At 43.0% G+C, this 24,034-nt stretch overlaps 3 protein-coding genes across 6 annotated transcripts in view; 2 read left to right on the top strand and 1 right to left on the bottom strand.

Annotated features, from left to right (window-relative positions):
- The first annotated feature begins 685 nt into the window (after positions 1-685).
- On the top strand, positions 686-14,246 carry myo1ha (myosin IHa). The gene is made up of 32 exons (XM_053674660.1): positions 686-750; positions 2,372-2,558; positions 4,443-4,598; positions 4,801-4,916; positions 5,112-5,310; positions 5,495-5,575; positions 5,805-5,984; positions 6,133-6,231; positions 6,324-6,437; positions 6,556-6,627; positions 6,736-6,855; positions 6,946-7,013; positions 7,223-7,328; positions 7,534-7,614; positions 7,744-7,835; positions 8,289-8,383; positions 8,568-8,614; positions 8,699-8,779; positions 9,083-9,384; positions 9,519-9,632; positions 9,726-9,802; positions 10,894-10,962; positions 11,071-11,155; positions 11,472-11,634; positions 11,761-11,844; positions 12,024-12,117; positions 12,226-12,281; positions 12,398-12,533; positions 12,768-12,838; positions 13,174-13,271; positions 13,452-13,551; positions 13,922-14,246. Exons 1-32 carry the CDS (start codon positions 686-688, stop codon positions 13,946-13,948), a joined length of 3,435 nt encoding a protein of 1,144 aa, XP_053530635.1. The 3' UTR covers positions 13,949-14,246.
- A 23-nt stretch (positions 14,247-14,269) lies between these two features.
- kctd10 (potassium channel tetramerization domain containing 10) lies at positions 14,270-17,797 on the bottom strand. Its single transcript, XM_017451380.3, has 7 exons — positions 17,669-17,797; positions 16,698-16,911; positions 16,382-16,551; positions 16,193-16,279; positions 16,066-16,118; positions 15,765-15,960; positions 14,270-15,611 (listed from the first exon to the last, which is right to left on the bottom strand). The coding sequence occupies exons 1-7, from the start codon at positions 17,669-17,671 to the stop codon at positions 15,393-15,395; spliced, it is 942 nt and encodes a 313-aa protein (XP_017306869.1). The 5' UTR covers positions 17,672-17,797; the 3' UTR covers positions 14,270-15,392.
- A 333-nt stretch (positions 17,798-18,130) lies between these two features.
- ube3b (ubiquitin protein ligase E3B) overlaps positions 18,131-24,034 on the top strand; it is a 22,724-nt gene continuing 16,820 nt past the window's right edge. For 2 of the 4 annotated variants that reach the window (XR_008393217.1, XM_053674380.1), the window contains exons 1-4: positions 22,131-22,233; positions 23,189-23,339; positions 23,453-23,629; positions 23,711-23,828. Coding sequence is in view for 3 of the 4 variants with exons in the window: in XM_053674380.1 (XP_053530355.1) it covers positions 23,469-23,629; positions 23,711-23,828 (279 nt within the window). In the remaining variant the exon portion in view is untranslated. Of the gene's footprint in view, positions 18,187-22,130; positions 22,234-22,257; positions 22,606-23,188; positions 23,340-23,452; positions 23,630-23,710; positions 23,829-24,034 lie in introns of those variants that run through there. The other 2 variants (XM_053674382.1, XM_053674381.1) reach the window with 2 other exon arrangements.

Here is a 24,034-nt window from a genome sequence, read left to right as displayed (position 1 = left end):
AGAATTCAGTAGAGTCTGGCACATTTCATCAACAAATGTGGCCAAGAATTGGCTCCTTTCACAGAAACAAAAGATTTACTGACATGAACCAATCATCCTGGTCACAGGAGATAATCTTGCCATTTACTTCTTCACACTAGATTCTTTTATGAATTTTGGAGATGTGATTTCCCACTGAAAAGTGCATATACACGTTTCTGAAGTGCAGAGAGCCAATCAGACTGTGGCTTTCGGTATCCTGATGCTTAACATCCAGAAAAATCTAGAAGAGTGTGGGTTGGAGCACCTGATTCTAACTTCTAAATAACTCAAAGCATGCAAAGCAAGGTTTAAATGGAGTAGCTTATTGTCTTTTCCGTGAACGCTCAGACCATCTGTGGTGAACAATAGGGACATCGGTTTTTTCCAGGGTTCTCAACACCCAAATCCCGAAAGGCCTCAGTGCTGCTCCAACACAGCTGGATCAACTCAGAAGTTAATGATCTAATCTAATACAGTAAACCATGGACTCTTTCGGCCTATTATTACTGAGAGGTCAGTGGTGTGGAGGAATGGTGTTCGTCATGGTGACACTCTTGTTAACCGTTCTTCTGAAATCCACTGAATAAGTGAGTGATTGGGTGTCATTGCATTTCGCTAATCAAAGATCTGTAAGTAACCGGACCTGCATTGTAGCGCAGCGCCCATGGACGAGAAGCTGCTAGGAGGGAGTGGAGGACTAGTGAACGAGTTTGGATGGATTGTGTTTCTGTATCTTTGTTGCACCCAGTAGATTAGGAGACACCCAGTTAAACACTGAATAAGATCTGCTTGCCTGCAACCCTGAGTCCGAGCAAGCCATGAATGATTTAGCATGCCGGCTCTGTAGCTCGAGCAACTGAGTGCTGAGACAGGTGTTCACATGTTCACACCAGCTCTGGACGGCCTGATGATGCTAACATGAGGAGAGGAAGACTGGATTTCCAGAAAATGCGGTAGCGAGGATATTGGAAGTTCTATAGAACACTTGAAATTGGACAAAAATGTACCGGAGCTGCTGAAACTGGGCAACCTGAAGTGCTCCGAAATACTGGACCTGGGCATATTGGACTTTCAAATTCTGTGGTTCTACAGGCTACTGGAACACATACGTTTGGAGGTTTCTGTGGATTATAAGAAGTGTGAACATTCTGATGCTCTTGAGATCTACCGGTTTCATGCTCTATGGATCAGGGTGATCGCGGGCTATTTTGGAGTTTCTAAGGTTCTACAGAACACTGATGGGTGGATTCTGATGATCTGAAGTCCTGAATGGAATTTTGCTCTTCTTCCGTGGCCCTCACTAGAATGTAGACTGCACACAGACTAGCCTGTATCTAAATGTGGCGACTCCAGGGGAGTTTTAGGGAAGATTAGGAACACGTAGCCACTGGTCTATACAGCAGCTGAGATGCAGGTATAACTGGAAGGATGTTAGTGTGTTCTGTGTGTTCTGTGTGTGTGTGTGTCTTTTTATCCAAATTGTTCTTTTTACCAAAAAGTGGAGATTTTGTGTCATCGTTATAATGTGTGTACTAAAGTTACATCCATCTGAGAGTAATACCTGGCCTTACGTGCACAGCTACACACACCAGAAACTTCTCTAATCACATGAAACCTCAGATGCTATTTGAAACTTGCACAATTTGCATAGTCCTTGTCTTTCACATTAATTACACATGTCTATCTCTTCTAACATTGTCTGCTTTTACAGCATGAGCGCACCTTTCACATCACAGCTTGGTCACCTAAGCCTGTCACATATTCTGATCATGATTCCATCAGACGCATCCCTGAAGGTTTAATGCCCACTTTCTTCAATAAGAATGTAACAGGATCCCACAGGTCACTTCAGGAGATCCTCTCGTGGATAGTGTTTCTTCCTCTTTGGCCTAGCCTACTTTAGAAGATGAGTATCCCTATCTTTTTCTCTCTCTCTCTTCCCACTCTGACTCTTTCTGTCCCTCAGATGAGGTCATCTCCACTCAGCTGTGACGGACACGCTACACTAAACCGAAGAACCATCTCTTAATTAAGACACTTCACCACGCAAGAAATGTGCCACACTACCTGGTCTGACAGTGCAGTGATTGAGTTGATGAACCTTTTTGTGAAAATGTTGAACATCCAGGAACGCTTTGGAGCAGTAGCTGCATTGAACATTGCATGAGCATTGCAAGTTCTCCTGAAAGACCATTCAGAGTCTCAAGAGTAAAGCATTGGCTTGGTCTCATCCTCTGGACTCGGAACTGGCTTTTCCTCTACTAGTCCATGTGCTCGATCATACTCGATGTGTCACATTCTTAAGTATTAGCATCCCTTCTGTCCCTTGTTCCATTGTTCTCCTGTTCAGCACCAAGTTCAGCCTGTTCCCATGTAACAGTGATGGCGAATCAGAGAGAAAGTGGAGTTTGGGAAGTGTGGGGGTGTGGGAGTTCCACCCTCTTCACAATAACCGCAAGACTGAGATTAGTTTTGACATCTCAAATGGGGGACCTTCAATGATATTGTTCACCTGCCTCTTTGGCTTAGACCGAGGGGTGAGCGGGGGGTGGTGGTGTGTTGGGGTCGGTTCTGAGGCCATGATATAGATGGGGTGACAAAGATGATGTGTTCGTGTGTGTGTGTGTGTGTGTGTGTGAAACTATTGGCCGACAGGTGGGAGGAAATCACACTTAGCGATTATAGGCTTGGTGTAGTGTTGCTACAGGTCGCAACCAAGTCAAACTCGAGTGTTCAAGTCAGGAACACACATTGTCCCTGAACTTTGGGCTTCTGTAGTCCATATTACTGTGCTGCTCATAACAAGTCCCCATTGTTCGGTCGCAGGGCGCTCTAATTGGACACGGACCGTTACAGCACTATTTAGTCTCAAGAAGGCCTCATTTCAGAGTCTCTGATCAGACAAACACAGGGAACCCTCCCTTCTTCACTCCCTCCCTCCCTCACACCCTTGCCCTCTCCTCTTTCTCCGTCCCTCCATCTTCCTCCCGTAGCCCAAATAGGCCAAATCTCCTCCTTTGTCCACAGACTGGCCAGTGTGAAATTCACTCTGACGTTAAATGTTTTCTAATGAATAAATTTTGAAAGGATATGCAGAGGGAATATATGTAATGGAATGTAGACTGCATTTTAAAAGCTTTTTCATTGTCCATCCTTTTTTTTTTTCCTCCCTCCCTTTTTTTTCCAGGGGAATTTACAGGACAAAAAAAAAACTAAAAAAAAAAAACTGGCCTCTTTCAGAAGAGAGCTAATGAGGATTCGGTGTGTGAATTTGGAGCAGGAGCAGGATTTCAGGAGGGCTTTGATTCGTCAGATTAGATTTAATGTTTCTCTCTTTTTTCCCCCCTATTATAATTTGAAAGTCAAATAACTTGGGGTTCTCAGCATTGAGAGGGAAAAAGAAGACATGAAAACGAACAGAAGAAAGGACTCGGAGATATAAAAGAAAATGTATCTTCCAATATATTGTAAGGGTTTCCCTTCCTACACGCTGCTAGATCTACAGTCGAGCTCAAAAATATTATTCATGTGAATGAATTCACATCCCGGAGAAAGAAATATTAAACTGAGAGGAAAATCTAGTTTTTGAATGTTTTATTTTTCTACTTCAATAAGCAAACAAAATCAAATATATCCATGCATTTAAAAATATATATATATATATACATTCCCTCTTGTGGACTTGCTTTAAACTCAGATCCAATCAAAGCTGTCCCTATTGTCATATTCCAGATCTGAGCATTATAGATTATATCCAAGTTATAGATTTGAACATTTGTGCTGAAGAGCCAGTCGGAGCTCTAGTGTTGTACAGCGCTTTAAAATGTATTTTAAAGAGGATTTTAATGTATTTAAAGACCACCGAACTGGAGGTGATGCGACACGAGCAGTCGGCGTCATCTGTCCAGCAACCGAGAGCTTGTTCATATGAGATTCGGAGTAAATTATGCTGTCGGTCGTACAGACCTGAGAGGCAAGGTCATCGTAATTGGATCTCTCATTAGACCACATATACAACAGAAAGCCTTTCTAACATCCCTTAGTTAAACAGTGGGAGGTTATGCGGTTGGATTACCACAACTCCGTTTTGCATTTCTAAGAATCCGTCCTCTTGGTCTGAGATGTATGATTGACCGCAGGTACCACAGAACACATTCTGCTGGTTCAGCTAATATGAATGACATGTTTCCTCTAAGCTGCTTTACAACACACCTGGCACCCCGATCATGTGCATCTTTGGTGTAGTCAAGTGAGCTCCAATTATAATCCATGTGTCATATAGTTTAGGTTTTTTTTTTATTGGCTTCTCGGATATGTGCAATATTATCTATGCAGTGCTGTTTATAGGATTGGAAGAATCCTGGTCTGAACTGATTACATCCAAATCATGAATCAGTCTTGATCTTTTCTCTGATTTGCAGAAAGGAAAAGGTAAGCCACGTCAGTTGGACCTGGAGCGGGCGCTGACTGCCAGAGACCGAGTCGGTGTCCAGGACCTGGTGCTGCTGGACGCCCACAACAGCGAGACAGCCGTTCTGGACAACCTGAAGAAGCGCTTCTCCGAGGACCTGATATACGTGAGTTTGGGTTGACCTGAAAACCGAGTGCACTCAGAGAGCAGACTTTTCCTTTCACCTCGCTCCCTGACTGTCACTACTGACCACGAGCTGGGGAAAGTAGGTTGCAGTAGATCACTGCGGTATCACGGCCTGTCTTAAAAATCTATAGTTATGGCATGATGTATGGGATTATCACCTCATTTTATTTGTCTTTTTGAAGACTTATATTGGAACCCTTCTGATCTCAGTCAACCCGTACAAAGAGTTGGACTTCTACAGCAAGAGGCACATGGACCTGTATATGGTGGTCAACTTTTATGAGCTTCCACCCCACATGTAAGTCTGTCTGCACCATGTTTCTATCTGTCTCACATGTCTCGTGTCTCATTATCCATAAAGACCCAACCCATCTACTCTACAGCTGGTACTGTAATGTGCCAATTAGTCTCAGGTGTTCTTAAGACCTCAGCAGAAGCCACCATGCAGCCACAATCTCCACCTCCTTATGCATTTATTTCTCCCTCAATGCAGCTACGCCCTGGCGGATAACGCCTACCAGACCATGCTAGCGGAGGCTAATAACCACTTCATTCTGATCTCTGGAGAGAGCGGGGCGGGAAAAACCGAGGCCACTAAGAAGATCCTGCAGTATTACGCTGTTAGCTGCCCCAGTAGCTCTCTGCTGAACTCCGTCCGGGACCAGATGCTCATGTCCAATCCTATCCTGGAGGTCCAATCTACTGCTTTTTACTTTAAATATATATATATAGTGTGATTTGTATAATGTGATGATAAAATATGAAAAGTGATTATAGTTATAAGTTCTTTCTGATTAAATAAGATGAATTCTTATTAGAGAAGATCAAAGTGTAGGTCTTTTATCATTTCATAAAGTAGCTTCGTTTTCACGTCAGGCTTTTGGAAATGCCAAAACTCTGAAGAACGACAACTCCAGTCGCTTCGGAAAGTACATGGACATTCAGTTCGACTGCCAGGTGAGAACAGGTTTCACAAATATCTCTCGCTGTCTGAGATATTTTACTATTTTACTGTATTTTATTACATTATTTTGCATTTTGGTGCTCTATTAGAGATCACTGGTGCACTAAGATAAAACATCTGATAACAGTGAATGAAGATGAGTAGTAATGGATTCACTTTGATTCTGAATGCACTTTATTTCCTGTGTTTGTAAGGTTGGAGCTCTGTCCTTTGTTGTTGTAGGGCGATGCAGTTGGAGGTCACATCCTCAGCTATCTGCTGGAGAAATCGCGAGTGGTCCACCAGAACCACGGCGAGAGAAATTTCCACATCTTCTACCAGCTGCTGGAGGGAGGAGACGACGACCTGCTGAGACAACTGGGCCTGGAGAGGGACACGCAGCGCTACAACTACCTGCTACAGGTAGAACAGATTTGCTCCACGTGCACACACACTAATAGGGCATGGAAACGGCTTTCGGGGCTCCGTGTCCATCGGTACTTTCTGTAAACTATAGTAGAGATTTAGAAGGAAATGTGTTGATGTTTGCATTATTTCCGGACTCCTGCAGGGGGAGTGTGCCAAAGTGAGCTCCATCAACGACAGGAACGACTGGAAATCAGTGAAAAACGCCCTCCTGGTCATGCACTTTGGTCTCAGCGACATTGAGGTGAGAACATCACAGAAGTACAGTGTGAGACAGCGTTTCAGGGCGTAGGACTGTGTGTGTGTGTTGTGCACTTAACATCTGTGTATCTATAGCATCTGTTTGGAATCATCGCAAGTGTTCTGCACCTGGGGAACGTCCCGTTCGACAGAGACACCAAAGGCAACGCTGTCCTCAACTCCAACGCTGAACTGCGCTGGGTATCGAAGGTAGGATACTATCACTCACACACACACACACACACACACACACACTCTGAATCACACACTGTACGACTGGATATTTAGAAAGAAACATGATGATTAAAGGTTGCTGCTTTCTGTGCAGCTGACTGGGGTCCATGTGCAGGTTCTGACCGAGGCTCTGACCTACAGGAAGATCGAAGCTAGAGCAGATGAGGTAACGCCCCAAACTCTCACATCTCCTTGACTTCATCAGTAAATCAGTGCAAGGATTAAATTCAGAATGCTGTAATATTGTTCCGCTCTATTGTTCTGTAATGTCCAGGTTCTGTGTCCCTTCACCGTCGACCATGCCATCTACGCCAGAGACGCCCTGGCCAAAGCCATTTATGGACGCACCTTCACCTGGCTGGTCAACCGCATCAACGAGTCACTCGAGAATCAGGTCAGGGAATTAAAAAAAAAAAAAAAGATAATAAACAGTACTTCTGAATGAACTCAACCCAATAACTGGTTCTGATCATGACGTTTTCAGGACTCGAGCAGAAAAACGGTTATCGGACTGCTGGACATCTATGGATTTGAGGTCTTCTACGTGAACAGGTACGTTTATGTATCCTGATCTGTTATAGAAAAATATCATGACTGCAGCCTCCATTCAGAGTTATTACACTGCTGAATATATTCCCCTGTTCATTATTAACGCTTAGCACGCTAATTAAACACCGCGCTTTATCCATAATGAAGGATGTGATCCCTGTACGTGTGTCATACAGAGTGTATTGCTTTGCAATGGTGTGTGTGTGTTTCAGTTTTGAGCAGTTTTGCATTAACTATTGCAACGAGAAGCTCCAGCAGCTGTTTATCCAGCTCACGCTGAAGGCTGAGCAGGAGGAGTACGAGGCCGAGGGCATCGAGGTAACAGTTATTAAGTCCATTCTGATTAATCAACACAAATAGAGTACACTCCGTCATACCTTCTAATACAACTATCTCATATGGGATGAATCAGAATGATCGGACTAGTGTGTCATCCAAAATTGGACAGATGTTAACGTCATGTTATATTACTGATAATACATGTAGGGTTTGTTTATTTTGTGTGTGTGTGTGTGTGTCTCAGTGGGAACCGGTACAGTTCTTCAATAATAAAATCATCTGTGACATGGTGGAGGAGAAGCACAGAGGGATCATCTCAGTTCTGGTACGGAAACTGTAATAGTTCTGGTTCTTCAGTAACGTGCCATCACTGCACACTGGACTAGAGGGTGTGTGTGTGTGTGTGTGTAGAGCCGTGGTGTAATCTCATCATCCTCGCTGTATTCTTGTTTAGGACGAGGAGTGCTTGATGCCAGGCGATGCGACAGACCTGACCTTTCTGGAAAAGATGGAGAAGAAAATGGGCAACCATCCTCACTTCATCACGTGAGGCAAAAAATAAAAAACACGCCCTTTATTGCTGGCTGGAGATTTACTTTCTCATCCCGAAGCACTTTCTATTTCTTTTATAACGAACTGTGAGAGTGATTCACACTTCAGCATTGTGTTCATGATTTCTCAAACTTTGGAAAGAAACATATCCCTTAACCGTAATGTTAACAGCTAGTAACAGTGAGATTAGCAAAGTAGCCGTCTAACGAACATTAGCTAATCAGCTGGTAGATAATTACACACGCCATCTAGCCAGGTCTATATTTACCCAGTTTTTCCACTTCCCACAACAGCCCGAAGTGTGAGGACCGTCTCGAACAGTGAGACGAGGTCATCAGTGTTGTCCCGCAGAGTTTACTCCCAGTTGTAATCTAACATTAATAACATAATCAGATTAAGATCTGGGTCATGAACGCTGATCTCAGTAATCTTCTGATGGAATAACAGACAGAAGCTGGCTGATAAGAAAACCCGCAGGACTCTGGAGAGAGGCGACTTCCGTCTGCTTCATTACGCCGGAGAGGTGACGTACTGCGTCGTGGGTAAGACACGTCACATTAAACTCCACTTCTGAAGAACTAGAGAGCGATTATTAATATTTCAGCGCACTGCATTCATCATGCATCATAAACAAAATGTACTCTTTTATTTTTAACCCACGTTCTCTCTACTGCGGCCTTGACCTCTTTGCTCTAAGCTGTTTGTCTCCTCTCACGTTTTCGACAGGCTTCATAGACAAGAACAATGACCTACTGTACAGGCACATCAAGGAGGTGAGTACGGAGAGAATTCAAAGTGGCTCCGCCCACTACAAAGCGTATATTCTAGAGGAGCTGACGTGTGTGTGTGTGGGACAGGTGATGCGGCAGTCGAAGAACTCTATAATGCAGCAGTGTTTCTCGTCTGACGAGGTGGACAGCAGGAGAAGACCCGAGACGGTGAGACACTGACAGGTGTGATGAATATGAGACAGCCAATCAGAAAGCAGTTTTAAACCCATTACCAGAGTGATGGACTTGGATCTTCAGAGCATGAGCTTCTTCACCAGCTGGTTTTATCATCATATTCCATTATTGTTACATGATGATGCTGTAATAGGAGAGTTTCTCTGATATTACTGCCTCTCAATAGCGCCACAGCTGTTGGACTGAAGCAATAGCAATTATTTCAAAACAAATGAAACTGGATCATGGTAAACTAAATCAATCTCAATCTCAATCTGAATGTGAACGTGAATGCAGGTGGCGACTCAGTTTAAGAACAGTCTGCAGGGACTGACTGAGATCCTGATGGCGAAAGAAGCCTGGTACGTTCGCTGCCTAAAATCCAACGACGACAAGCAGTCAGGTAAGACCACACACACACACACACACACACACACGTGTGAATTCGTGTTTACATCTCGCACACTGTCTGTCCGTCTAGGAAGGTTTGATGATGTACTGGTGAGGCACCAGGTGAAGTATTTGGGTCTGATGGAACACCTGAGAGTCAGACGGGCCGGATTTGCATATCGAAGGAGATACGAGGAATTTCTCAAGAGGTATAATTATAATATTGTGTTTATTTTCATAAATCTACAATAGTTAGGCCGTCAAATGATAGTGTTTCAGATGAGAATATTTTTCAGCGTGTAATGATGTCGAGACGCTCGGTGTGTTTGTGGTGATGCTGCAGGTATAAACCTCTGTGCCCTGATACCTGGCCACACTGGAGGGGAGTTCCTGCTGAGGGAGTGGAGAGACTGGTGCAGCACCTGGGCTACCAACCTGATGAGTACAAGATGGGCAGGTATCGCACACACACACACACACACACACACACAGACAGAGCATTAGACACATCACAGTCACGACAGTACATTTTGACATTTCCTGTCTGCAGGACCAAAATCTTCATCCGCTACGCCAGGACACTATTCGCCACTGAGGACGCCTATGAGATCTGCAAACATGAGCTGGGTCAGTAGAGTATGAGTCCGGTAGAGTACGTGTCCGGTAGAGTACGAGTATGTTAGTGTACGAGTCCAGAAGAGTACGAGTATGTTAGAGTACGAGTCCAGAAGAGTACGAGTATGTTAGAGTACGAGTCCGGTAGAGTACGAGTATGTTAGAGTACGAGTCCAGAAGAGTACGAGTCCGGTAGAGTACGAGTATGTTAGAGTACGAGTATGTTAGAGTACGAGTCCGGTAGAGTACGAGTATGTTAGAGTACGAGTCCAGAAGAGTACGAGTATGTTAGAGTACGAGTCCGGTAGAGTACGAGTATGTTAGAGTACGAGTCCAGAAGAGTACGAGTATGTTAGAGTACGAGTCCGGTAGAGTACGAGTATGTTAGAGTACGAGTCCAGAAGAGTATGAGTATGTTAGAGTACGAGTATGTTAGAGTACGAGTATGTTAGAGTACGAGTCCGGTAGAGTACGAGTATGTTAGAGTACGAGTATGTTAGAGTACGAGTGTGGTAGAGTACGAGTATGTTAGAGTACGAGTATGTTAGAGTACGAGTGTGGTAGAGTACGAGTATGTTAGAGTACGAGTGTGTTAGAGTACGAGTATGTTAGAGTACGAGTATGTTAGAGTACGAGTATGTTAGAGTACGAGTATGTTAGAGTACGAGTCCGGTAGAGTATGAGTATGTTAGAGTACGAGTATGTTAGAGTACGAGTATGTTAGAGTACGAGTATGTTAGAGTACGAGTATGTTAGAGTACGAGTATGTTAGAGTACGAGTCCGGTAGAGTATGAGTATGTTAGAGTACGAGTATGTTAGAGTACGAGTGTGGTAGAGTACGAGTATGTTAGAGTACGAGTCCGGTAGAGTACGAGTGTGTTAGAGTACGAGTCCAGAAGTGTACGAGTCCGGTAGAGTACGAGTATGTTAGTGTACGAGTCCAGAAGAGTACGAGTCCGGTAGAGTACGAGTATGTTAGTGTACGAGTCCAGAAGAGTACGAGTCCGGTAGAGTACGAGTATGTTAGAGTACGAGTTACGTTAGCTTGCTCGAGGACGTGAGATGTCTCATAATGAATATCCGGATGTGTTCTGTGTTGTAGTTGCAAAGATACAAGCCAAGTACAAGGGTTACCGGACTAGAGAAGAGTTCAAGAAACAGAAAGAAGCGGGTACGTCCTTTCCTTTCAGACGATTCCTAAAAACGAACGCTAGACGCCAATTCTTCAGCACATCTTACTGGACACGTCGTAATGAGACATAAATGTTCTTACCTCCAGCTACTAAAATTGAAACGTGCTGGAGAGGAGTTCAGGCTCGGAAAGAGCGAGAGAGACGAGCCTGGGCCGTCAAAATCATCAAGAAGTAAGTGGCACACGGGGATGTGATGAAATGGACACACAGGGAAGTGAAGTTCTGTTGTAAGTGAGCAACTCGAATAATCGGGCTGATACTGAGGCTGAACTTAAATTCTTATCTTCCCAGTTTACCTTGTGTGTGTGAAGGGTGTACAATTTAATTAGCCTACATACATGACGTATAAATCCTTTACTGTGGCCAGGCATTATCTGATAAAACCTGCTTCTGGAGAGTTCACTGTAATCTAACTCGGGTCGGCTGGATTCATATTCGATTAGAAAAAACCTGAGTTTTGGAGTTTGACGTGATTTTGTTGTTGTAGATTTATTAAGGCTTACCTGACGCGTGGCGAGGCAAAACCCACAGATAACTCCGAGTACCTGGCGTTCGTCAGACAGAGCTACCTCAAAAGGCTGAAAAATAATCTACCGGAAACCGTTTTGGACAAAACCACGTGGCTCACACCTCCACCTGTAATGAGAGAGGTACCGACACGTCACGCTGTAGTGTACTCACACGTCTTAATACTCCATTAATAACCTTCATATATCCATTCTTATTAACGACATGGTCTGCAGTTTTGGTCCTGTCTCTTGTTCTGGTGGTTGCAGGCGTCGGAGATGCTGCGGAGGCTGCACACGCGCTGGTTAGTGAGGAAGTACGTGCGAGGGATCACGCCGCAGAGGAAAGCTCAGGTTATAGCAACGACAATAACTTTATATCATATGTTTCAGACAATCTTCATGCAGGCTGTCAAACTGTATTACAGTGTAGCAACATGACGCATAAATAAATGCTTTGCTGTGATACTGATGACATCACGAGGTGTCTGTTTATAATGTTAATAATGTAATGATGATATTTCTCCCGCTAGCTGCAGCTGAAGGCGGTCACCAGTGCCATCTTTAAAGGGAAGAAGGAAAGCTACCCTCAGAGTGTCGCTGTGCCTTTTGTGGACACCAGGATCAGTCAGTACATTACATCATCATCATCACCACCATTAGCGTCATCAGAATCGCAAAAGCATGTGTAAATCCTGCGAGTTTGACGCTGTCGTCTCTTTAACCTCCCTGTAGGTGAGCAGGACATTAACGAGCGCGTCCTGCAGACGATGACGCAGGAACGCATCAAGGTACGTTGTAGGACCGAGTGTTAATAAATCACGCTGGCTGTGGAACTGAAACTAGGCGTGTTAGAAGTCCAAACAGAGCAAAGAGAAACCATCAGCTTATCTCGTATGCACCGCAGTACAGCGTTCCTGTGGTGAAGTACGACCGGAACGGGTTCAAGCCGAGACCCAGGCAGTTCATTCTCACCCAGGTCGCACTTCACGTCGCAGAAGAGGCCAAGATCAAACAGAGAGTCGAGTACGTCTCACTCAAAGGTGAGCTATGAACGATCACATTCTGTACTGAACACACTTCTGGGGGTTTGCATTACATGATGGACACAGATGAAAGTAATACATCATGTGTAAATGCTAATTAATGCTTCTCCATGGACCAGGTTATAGAAATTGAATCATGGTGGCCGTCACATGAATTCTAGTGTTCACATTCCGTTGTTTTTAGCGTGTTCTGTTGGTGTGACCGCGTTGTGATGTCGTTGTGTTCTGCAGGTGTTTCTGTCAGTAACCTGGGAGACACTTTCATGATCCTCCACGTGGTGAGCGATGGCCCCAAACAAAAGGTACCGAGATCGGATTGAGCGTCTAGACATTATTCACAGCATCACCAGCTAAAGAATGAGCTTGACTGTAAGAAAAGAAACGACAGCACATTTAAACTTCCTGTTTGCTGCGAACACTTTAATCTTTAATCAGATCACTGTAGCGTGACTTCAGATCAAACCTCTGTAACGTCTCCTAAACATCACATCAGGTCCAAGTCCGTTCGCTCCGTTTGTCTGATTTACTGCTAAACTTTAGGCATAATATCCAGCAAAGACTGTTTATGATGTCAGTGTGAATTTTTCTAAAGCTACAGTTGGAGATTAATATTTAAGACCGCCCTGTCCTGCATTAGGGAGATCTCATACTTCAGTGTGATCACCTCTACGAAGTCGTGACCAAACTGAGCGTGCTGGCGAACAAGCAGAACGCCATCAACGTGCTCCAGGCAAGGTGAGAACTTTCACTAATGACCCATGTCTTTATCTTCAATGTTTCAGAAATAATTCATTAAAACAATGAGTTGAATATGAATCATTACATCTGTCCTTAACCCTGTTATACAAACTAAACTTCCTGTGATCTGCGCTGTCATGTATCCGGCTAACGGTCTGACATGTGGTCCTGTTTAAGTATTAAGTTTGAGATCAGCGGAGGTAAGGAGAACTTCGTGGACTTCAGCACTGGACAGGAAGCCACGGTGTACAAGGACAAAAACGGCCATCTGATGGTGGTGAGAAAGCTCGACCATTTTCCGATAGTACATACACTCGGTGGCTAATAATCGACATGAATTAATGTTTGTGGAAAAGAATGAGAAGTTCAGCAGGGGTCTCAGTGTTTACACTTAGACCTGAGTTCTAGTGATTTAACGTTTATACCACATCGCTGTTCAATTTTATTTCACTTTAATCCTTACTTGGACAAACACTATACTCAATATTAATGTGGTTGAATTACTAATAATTTAGACCTGAATTAAATAATACTGCCTTTTGTCAAACTTCATTTTCAAACTTTAACATTATTTCTGGTTTATTAACGCGGATGTTTGTAAAGTGTTGGTTATGTGAGTGTAAAAGCATTAACCTTGTTTACTTCAGGTCACACCGAGGGTGAGGTCCCGCTGATGTGAGTCGTGAAGAAGACCAGCCTCTTCTGTCTGATATAAACATCTAGCTCAGCTCTGCAAGGACAAAACTATCGTTCAGGTTTTTAAACGGACTTTAATTCAGCGTTTTCCTCTTTATTATTAAGTTTGAACGTAGCTGGCTTACACACAAACAGGGTTTTCCTCCCCAGTGGTTCCTGCTCTTCAGTCCTCATTTAAAAATCAACTCATAACCTGTAATCATAACCGATTTCCTGAACCTGTAACACGGAGCCATATTCACCACAAGGTTTTATACTTAAATAAATAAAAAGACGAGCGCAATAAAAAGATTCTGGTCTTGGAAAATCTGTAGAAATATTTATTTGTGATAAGGAGTGTATAAATATAATTGTATGTAAAACATTTCTTAAATCGTGTGCGCTTCTGTACAAACATCTCTACAGTATACAGATTACATAATGTTCCTTTAATAAAACTAGCCACAGACACAATGTGACTACACACACACACTAAACAAGAGACATAGTTTAACTGAAATTCTATTTGACTGACTTGACTGATCTAGGATCAGCTTTCATACTGTAGCGAAAATAATACCGAGCGTGCCACTTCTGGACCAGTCACGTTACTGCTGATCCAGGACCAGTTCTACACTTTCGATACAAACTATACTCATGTGAAGCTGATCCTGGATCTGTGAACTGTGTGTTAAACCACAGAGAAGGACCCCGTAATGTATGGGGGCGGGGAAGGGGGGTGGCAACGCTCCATCAGTATCCGAATAATACAGTCACCGTCCACATGCTGCAGTTCGTCTGGGTTTCACTCGCTCAACACAAGAACTCGGAGACCCACAGAGAGACGCGCCGTTACCTGCCTGCCGTTAATTCATTCATTCATTAAACAGCACACGGTGAAGTGACGCCGTGTAATCCACCACATCTAGTACACATCGCTGTCATGATTTATAGGGGGAGTTATTGCTCAGCGTGACCACAGCCTGCTTTCTAAAGGGGCGAAATGAGCACAATGCTGCCCTCTGGTGGATAAAGAGCTACAGCATCTCTATTCTCAGTGCATCAATAGCAACGAAAATCAACAAATCCGTCGCCACAGAGACGCTGGTCACGATGCTCGGAAGTACAGGAATCGTAGGAGCAGTTAATACGCGACACACACAATACACGACCAGATAAAAGCGAACGCTGCCCGACTGCAGTGACGTGTAGGGCCGAACGTCAAAGTGCTGAGTTTAAGACTCCTGACTGCTGCTCACGCCATCGATAAGAGTCAACTCCATCACTATTCAAATACACGCCTTTCCGCGTCGGTTCAGAATCAGCTACATTCGTTCAGACAAACAATACGACGGGAGGGAAGAGAAAGAAAGCACGGGCGGGGGGTTGGGACAGGATGATTAAGGCACAGGGGTTGTAGGTCAGAGAAACGAGGATTAGAGGTCACTGGTGGTGATGCGTGCGGTCGTCGGGTCGCTTGACGTGGATCCTGCGCACACGGTCGACTCGTTCGCGCTCCTCGTCCTCGTCCAGATGGTGCGAGCGTCCCGCAGCGCCCCCTGTCGCCTCCAGAAGAGCGTTGTCGGGCCCGCGGCCGTCCTGACACTCGTACAGCAGGATGTTCAGCGTCTCCTCGTAGATCCGTGCCTCGGGGAACTCCACCTGTGGTACAGCGGGGCCACCGATACAGATTATAATTCAGTAGGAAATACCCAAAAACATCAACTTACAACACGGCGCCTAGACTCCATTTTAATCAGTAATAAAGCTCTGACGGGGTTAAACACAGGGCGAGTTTCCCTTCCTGCTCCTTACCTTGGTCTGCTTCTTCTCCGTGGCGTAGACGATGGAGGTGCAGCACACCTCGGCGATCTTCCTGCCCTGGCCGTAAAACGACCAGCAGCAGATCTCGTCTCCGATCACGTCTTTAATGAAGAGCACGCGGCCGTTAAAGCGCAGCGAGAGCTTATCGAACAGCTCGATGTTCTTCAGCATGTTGTCGTCCGAGTTACTGGGGACAGTGAGATGGCGGTTAATAACATCGGGGTTTACACACCTGAACCCTGACCCGTTACTCCGAGGTAAATGTTCACGTAAACGTCACGCTCACACTCACCTGGTGTAGGAGTACTTATTGTTGCTTCTGTTGTACAGGAGTTTAACGGTAGGCTGCGAACAAACAGATCAAACTTCGTTATCGTTTTCTACGCCGTTGAAAAGGAAGAACGGGAGTCTCGCTGTACCTTATTTGACGTGGCGATGAGCTTCTGCTCTTCTTTAGGGGAGGTCACTAACGGAACTTTGCAGAAGGGCTCGTAGGCATCTTTGTTCTAGAAGGATTTTTATAAATAAAGATTAAGACGTACAAAGTGTTCTAGTGACAAACTTATAACTTCAACAGTCTGTTGTGTAAAGGTGTGAGTTAGTGTTACCTGCAGCGCGGCCTGACACTCGTCCACTAACCCCTGCACCAGGTAGTACTTGGCTTCGGCCAGCAGCTCCTCTGTCTCTCTCCTGCTCTCGGGCAGAGGCACCACGCCGTCACGCAGGTAATTCAGCACGGTGCCGAAGTGTTTCCCGCATCGGTCGATCAGGATCCAGCCTACAGGGAGACACAGAGCGTACGAGAGCGTCACCTCCTCTCGAAGCGTTTAACGGATGGTTTCATCATGGAACTGCTGTGTGTGTGTGTGTGTGTGTGTGTGTGTGTGTGTGAGAATACGCGAGCGCGGGAGTAAACAGGAGTACCTTCGCTGTCGGTGAGCACCTCCATGCGGCCGCTGAACATGGCCTTCAGCATGGTGTCCTGCTTGGTGAGGGTCTGCATGGTGGTGTAGTAAAGAGCTCCGCCCACGTTCAGCTTCACGTACTTGGAGCTCGGACTCGACCCCTTGAACGAGGTGGTCCGGGTCGTCGCGGCCGGCACAGCCGAGCTCACAGCACTCTCTCCTGACATCTCTTCCTGTTTCTCACAGACACACACACAGTGATGACTACAGGGGAAACCGAGCTGTAATCTGCCCGGATGTGATAACAGGGGAGAGGCAGGAAGTGTGTTTAATATGACCTTTAACAGCAGTGCCATGTTCATCTCATTGTATTACATGTTTAACAAAAAAAGATGCTCAAGTATATTTATCAATAACACACATTACAATATATAAAGTATATATAACGTTTAACTTATCGAACATTTCAGTCTCTTCTGGTTACAGAGCTGTTAAACCCACCTGCATCATTACCAACCCCTTCTTAGCGCTTTACCGCGTTAGTGTTTTAACCACCCGCATTCCGACAAGCCGCACCTCCTGGCGTGCGTCGGAGACCTGACCTGTCCGCTGATTGGACAGTTCCGTGTCACGTTTTAACTATTAGCCAATCCTCACCTAGCAGGCGGGACTTGTTGAAATACAGGTGGAGGAAAAATAATAAACGCCAAACAAAAATGAATAATAATGGTGTATATAATTCATCGTTAGCTGTAGAAGAACTTTAAACGTATTTACTGCGAGAAACAATTTACAAACAGCAGAAAACTGGCGGCGGCGCTGTTCGTTAAAGCGCCAGTGAAATATCAAACGCAGCTGCTCCAAACCGCCTGGAGGAAGAGTTACACCGCTCAAACTAACTACACAAAGATTAAAAATGTTATCGTGATTAAACTACAACACGGTCAGTGTCAATACTGTCAAATAAAGAGGAAAAACACGGTGCTTTACCATAGAAATCCTTCCCAACGCTTTCGGGCCCTGGAACCTGCCTGGGATTAACTACTTCCGGTTAAAGCCTGAACATGCGCACAAAGCCGCATTCTTCAGCGGTGACGTTTTTCACCCAGTGACGTCATCAGGATATTGGTTTCCTTTCAAAACAAATAATAAACTCTCATATGTGAAGAAGAAAACAGCGAAATTCTTACATTTAATTTGTTTAATTGCGGTTTCTTTTTATGACCAAATGGAAACTATATATTCTTTATCTCTTGTCTACATTTATTTTTATATGTTATATTCCTTCATTTAGCGTCCCACAATCATGCTCAGAGAAGTGTGTGTGTGTGTGTGTGTGTGTGTGTGTGTGTGTGTAGCCCTAAAACGGATTCTAACAGTAAACTATTAGAATGTTTAACAAAATCAGACCTGTTTCTACACGGAAGAATTTGTGAGATGCACCAATTAAGGATTTCTAATAGCCGTGAATCTTTCCTGCACAAATGACACTCTCGGTAAAGGGAAAGGTAAATAATAACTTTATTTTTTGTTTCGTTATTAAATTAAAAGTTAATCTTAATTACGTGGCTGACTCAAACGATAAAGATACTTAAATAAAGATAATTAAATAAAGAAAAGTATTTTTTTGACTGACTGTTGATCTGATCCAAATATGGTACCTAATATTTAATAAACTATTAAATTAAATGTGTACATCTACATGTAAAAAAAAATGTTATGTACTTTATATTGTACATTTATATATGTGAGAGACTGTGACTTATGAGTTCCAAACCAATTGCTTTTATACCTACATCTGCCGCTTGTTTCTACCCGGAACAATGTGTTAGCTGCACTCGTGAAGGTTTAGTGGTCGTAGCAAGTTTTCCATAATTCAATAAAGAATTTTTTTTCCTTTATACTGTTTAATGTATTGTGTTTAAATAAAATTCTAACGTGGATTTAGTTTTGATCTCACGCACTAGAGAAACAGCTTGTGTTTTACTGCGTGTTGTATTACCCCACAAATGCTAGTTATCATTAAGCTATTAAAATCGATTACAATACATATACATTAGCCATAAATATATTTTTACATTTAGTATAATTTGTACATATTGTGTTATGCAACTATACATTACACGAGTAAATTTTTATGATCAGTTCCGAATGTTAAACTTTTACACACGTATGCCTTCGAAAAGCCTGTTTAAAACTGTTTCAAACCGGACGATTTTGTGAGACGCACCAGCTAGAAGTGGTTAAGGTAAGTTATTGTGTATTTTTATTTATTTATTTTAACAAAAGCAGTTAATAAATATTAAGATCTCTCCTTATTCTCTAGGCGAATTTAAATTACAATGTGGGATGTAATTACATATTTATGTAAGATGACAGAATTTGTTACCAATAAAATATACATTTTTGATAATATTTATGCTTTGATATTTGTCTAAAACGTGGGATTTGATTAAACTTAGACTCTTTTCGCGCGGGTCTAATGTCGTTTTACAAACAATTATCTTGAAAGATGTGGACACTTCAGGCGTTTTAAATACACCGCCATGTTTCTACACGAAATACTTTGAGAGCTGCACCAATGTAGACTTCCTTCGCATCATTTTCTCCCACCCATATTCCGCCATATGGCGCGTTCTGAGCTCTGATTGGCTGATTAGCTTTACACTTCCGTATTCGCGACCAGTGACATTTTTTTTAGTGTATCGAGGCTGCAGTTTTATTCAAAATGATGCCAGAGCACCAAGTTCTCAGTGTAAGAAAGTATATAATTAACTACCATGGTTTATTATTATTATTATTATTATGATTATATAATGTTTTCCTGAGGACTTATCTGTTCTAAATATGGTATATGCCTTTTTTTATTATTATTATAAACTATTAAGAGCAAAGTATACATCTATGGCCAATTAACTTCTAGATGTAATAAAACGTTATATATTTTATGATTAACAATAACTTTTGTTTGTGCATGTATGTCAAGGAACGTTTGTTTCTATCCGGAGCATGTTGTAAGCTGCACCGGTGAAGGATTACTAGTTTTTATGTTAGTTTGTTTTTAACTAATTAATTGAATAGTTTTTTTTTTTAAATAAATAAATGATTCTAGAGGAAATGTACTGTTCTGATTTTAATTTCACTCCAAGAACTTTAACAAAGAGACAAAATATACTTCACTCTCTGCTGTATTTACCCACCTATGCAACCTAACATTTATAAGCTATTAAGATCAAATCAACCAAGAAATTAGCAATATATTTTATATTTCATATACAGTGTCCATTTTATTTTTATTCTGCAATTATTTATTATATAAGTTTAAATAATGGTCAAGAATTCTGAATATTCAGCTTTTATACACACATGTTTTAGGAACTTATTCAAAACAGAACAGTTTCCAACCGGAAGATTTTGTGAGACGCACCAGTTAAATATCACCTAATGGAAGTTTTTATTTATTTATTTATTTATTTTCTAATTGTTTCCAATAAAAGTAGCAAGTAATTGCTAAGACCCCTCAACAGTTGTCACTAACATAAAATATAAACGTGGGGTTTAATTAAATATTTACGTTAAACTTACTGTGAGGCACAAAACGCCGTCATATTCAAAACAAACCATTTTTTGTGTTACACCAGCGAAAGATTTACTAATGAAACCATATAACAATTTAACCGTTAGTAACTCCACAGAGTTTGCGCTGATATTTTAACTAAAAACCTGGAATTTTGATTAAATATTGCCTTTAACACAACGAGGATCCAACGCGGTTTAATAAACAGTTATCTTGAAACATCCAAAGATTTCAGACGTTTAAATAAACCAATACGTTTCTACCCGGAATATTGTCTTAGATGCACCGATGAAGGCTTCCTGCTCACCATTTTCTCCCACCCGTATTCCGACATTCTGCGCTCTGATTGGCTGATTAGCGTTACACTTCCGCATTCGCGACCAGTGAATTCTTAGCATGTTTTTGTGAGCTGCACAAGTGAATGATTTACTAGTTTTTATTCATTTTTGACTAGCTAAATCATTTTCAATACTCTAATTCTTTTTTTTTTAATTAATAAATTATTGCACAGTACTGTGCTAATTTTAATTTCACTCCAAAAACTTGAACAAAGAGACAAAATATATTTCACTCGCTGTTGTATTAACTGACACACGCACCCTAACATTTATAAGCTATTAAAATCAACAAATAAATGAGCGATATATGTTATATTTCGTATACAATGTTCAAGTTTATTCTACAATTATATATTACATAACTTAAACATTCAAGAATTCTGAAAATTCAGCTTTTACACACGTCTTGGGGATTTTTTCCAAAACAGAACAGTTTCTAACCGGAAGATTTTGTGTGTCACACCAGTTAAATATTACTCTTGGAGGTGTTTTTATTTTTTCCAGTAAGTGTAGTAAGTACTCGCTACGACCCTCATACTATACGTATCGCTAACATAAAATTTAAATGTGAGTTTTACTTTAATATTTATGTTAATCTTATTGTCAGGCACAGAACGTTGATATATTCCTGCGAGATGCATCACTGAAGGAGTTACAGATATTAACATTAGTAACTCCACAGATTTTGAATGTTGACTTGAGCACATTTGCGAGGCTCCCACCCGTATTCCGACATCCATCACGTTCTGCGCTCTGATTGGTTAATAAGTGTTACACTTCTGTATTCGCGACCGGTGAATTTTTAATGTGTTTTTCCCTGCAGTTTTATTTAAAATGTTGCCAAACCAACCCGTTTATATGGTTAGTTATAGTTAGTGAATAAAAACGATGATTATTTCATTACAGTGAAACGGGTTTGGGTCAGAGTGAGCCTTTATGTAGCGAGTTTAGCTGCGGCTCGGACGGATGCTAACGCTATCGCTGCTTCTCTGTCAGAGTGAGATCGGTGTCCCGCGGGATAAAACAGTGGCAGCAGGTTATGTTTAACACTGTTAGCTAAAATTTAAGAGCCTTTTTATTTCTCTGATTACACACATGTAACTGAATTTACTGGATGGAATTTAGCCCTCACTACAGATAACAAGCACAAAGTTAACAGTGAAAAGGAGCGAATACAAAACAGCTGGAAACAAATACACCGTTCGATTTCGCTGTAAATACGAGTCTCTGTGTTTATTTGTTTTTTTCATATTAGTATTTTGCATCAGTAATATTTTGGTAATAGTTTGATGTGGTATTACGGCCCCATTGAAAAATGTTTGGACAGCCCTACTTTAAAATGTTCGGTTTCCACCCGGAAGTATATGTCAGTTGCACCAGTGAACGGATTACCACTGCTGCAAGTCTTAGTTGTGTTTTTTTTTCTTCCCCTAACCGTTTTGAGACACGTACCTGCCTTCGCTCTATGATTGGCTAGTGGCCTCCCGCCTCCTCAAGCGGATTGGTTATTAGTTGGCGTTTGCCGATCAATCTTACAGGTTAGCGGTTGTACTGTCCAATCGCCGCTCGCGTCCTGTTGAGGAGGCGGGATTTGTCGGAATACGGGTGGAGGGCTGTAGCGCTCGCTAGCAGCAGTTTTGGTAAGACTCTGTGTTGTTTATATGGAATAAAACTCGGCGCAGAGCTCGAGACGGCCTTTAATCCGCCGCGGTCCGGCTGAGCTCGGGTTCGAGTGTGGAGTTAGTGTGTGTGTGATGAGTGACAGCATGAACTTTATCCGCAGTGAGGGGGAATGCAGTGTAGCAGTGAGGCTAGTCCGGCTAGCAGCGGCGGTTAGCCTGCTTGTTTTTGTTTACAGTTTAATCAGCTGGAGCCGCGGAGCAGCGCGGGATAGAGTTTCCTCTTCATTTATCTCCTTTAACGGAGGAAACTGCAAGTCAGGGGGAGTTTGATCTCTTGATCTAGAGCTGGGTGTTATTATCTGGGTTTAGAGAGACTGTAAAGCTGTAAAGGTCAGTGACTACTGAAGTGTTCCACTGAGGCTGAGTCTGTTTACTCTAAACAACTTTACAGCTCACTCTTTACAGCTCACTCTTTACAGCACACTCTTTACAGCTCACACTTTACAACTCACACTTTACAGCTCACACTTTACAACTCACACTTTACAGCTCACACTTTACAACTCACACTTTACAGCTCACACTTTACAGCTCACTCTTTACAGCTCACTCTTTACAGCTCACTCTTTACAGCACACTCTTTACAACTCACACTTTACAGCTCACACTTTACAGCTCACACTTTACAACTAAAACTTTACAGATCACACTTTACAACTCACACTTTACAGCTCACTCTTAAAGCTAAAACTTTACCGCTCACTCTTTACAGCTCACACTTTACAGCTAAAACTTTACAGCTCAATCTTTACAGCTCACTCTTTACAGCTCACTCTTAAAGCTAAAACTTTACAGCTCACTCTTTACAGCTAAAACTTTACAACTCACTCTTAAAGCTAAAACTTTACAGCTCGACACTTTACAGAAATCATCAGTGTCAGTTTAAATAAAGCTTTATTTTACCCTCACACAGGAATCCCAGCGTTACCTTCAGCGCAGGTATGAGGTGTGAGACGCGGACTGTGTGCTGGAGATGTCGCGTGTGAAAGACGTGGACGTGCGATAGCCTTCTTATGATCTTTAACAGAAGAGACAACATTAAAGACTGCGACGTGGAGGAAACGGTGAGTGACGGAACGCACGCTAGTGTAAACTTTATCTCCCACACCGCGGTGTCGAGTCTCTGATCGAGCCGCTCCGCGTCCACGTGGTTTAACGTGACCTTGACCGTGAGCAGGTGTTGCGCGTGAAAGATGTTCGGCGCGACGCAGACGTCCAAGTCTCAGTTCCTGGATAAAGCGCGGCTGGCGCGGGAGGAGAGGAAGGGGCAGAAGGAGCGCGAGAGAGCGGCCACGCAGATCCAGGCTCTGGTGCGCAGGTTTCTCTGCCGCTGTCGGCTGCAGAGGGAAATCAGGTGAGTTTCCCCGTGACGTTAACACTCGCACGTGTCGAGTGCGCAGGTCTCCTGAACGTACATGTCCTCTTCCTTTCTCAGGAACGAGGTGGATGAGTTCTTCGCCGCAGGAGAAGCAGGAGCCGCTAAGAGAAACGCGCTGTCCATCTTTAAAATCAGCAGGAAGTTATTATTCGTGTTCAGTAAGGATGATAAACTGGTACGTAGATGCACTCCTTCCTCTCGCTGCGGTGCGCCGCTGTGCACGGTGAGTGACGGTCCTGTTCTCTCTCTCCTCACCTCTCTCCTCTTCTCCTCTCTTCTCTCCTCTCCTCTCCTCTTCTCCTCTCCTCTCTCCTCTCCTCTTCTCCTCTCTCCTCTTCTCTCTTCTCCTCTTCTCTCCTCACCTCTCTCCTCTCCTCTCCT

The sequence above is a fragment of the Ictalurus punctatus genome, chromosome 22, assembly GCF_001660625.3.
Source record: "Ictalurus punctatus breed USDA103 chromosome 22, Coco_2.0, whole genome shotgun sequence".
Classification (NCBI taxonomy): Eukaryota; Metazoa; Chordata; class Actinopteri; order Siluriformes; family Ictaluridae; genus Ictalurus; species Ictalurus punctatus.
Note: the sequence above shows the minus strand (reverse complement) of the source record. Positions and strands in the feature narration are given on the sequence as shown.

Excerpts from the sequence above, each read along its gene's own strand:
- myo1ha (XM_053674660.1), top strand. The coding sequence starts at position 686 with ATGGACGAGAAGCTGCTAGGAGGGAGTGGAGGACTAGTGAACGAGTTT. Across the intron at positions 4,599-4,800 it reads TCTCCGAGGACCTGATATAC|ACTTATATTGGAACCCTTCT; the intron begins GTGAGTTTGGGT and ends GTCTTTTTGAAG. Across the intron at positions 7,014-7,222 it reads GAGGTCTTCTACGTGAACAG|TTTTGAGCAGTTTTGCATTA; the intron begins GTACGTTTATGT and ends TGTGTGTTTCAG.
- kctd10 (XM_017451380.3), bottom strand. Across the intron at positions 15,961-16,065 it reads AATAAGTACTCCTACACCAG|TAACTCGGACGACAACATGC; the intron begins GTGAGTGTGAGC and ends CACTGTCCCCAG. Across the intron at positions 15,612-15,764 it reads CGGAGAAGAAGCAGACCAAG|GTGGAGTTCCCCGAGGCACG; the intron begins GTAAGGAGCAGG and ends GCTGTACCACAG.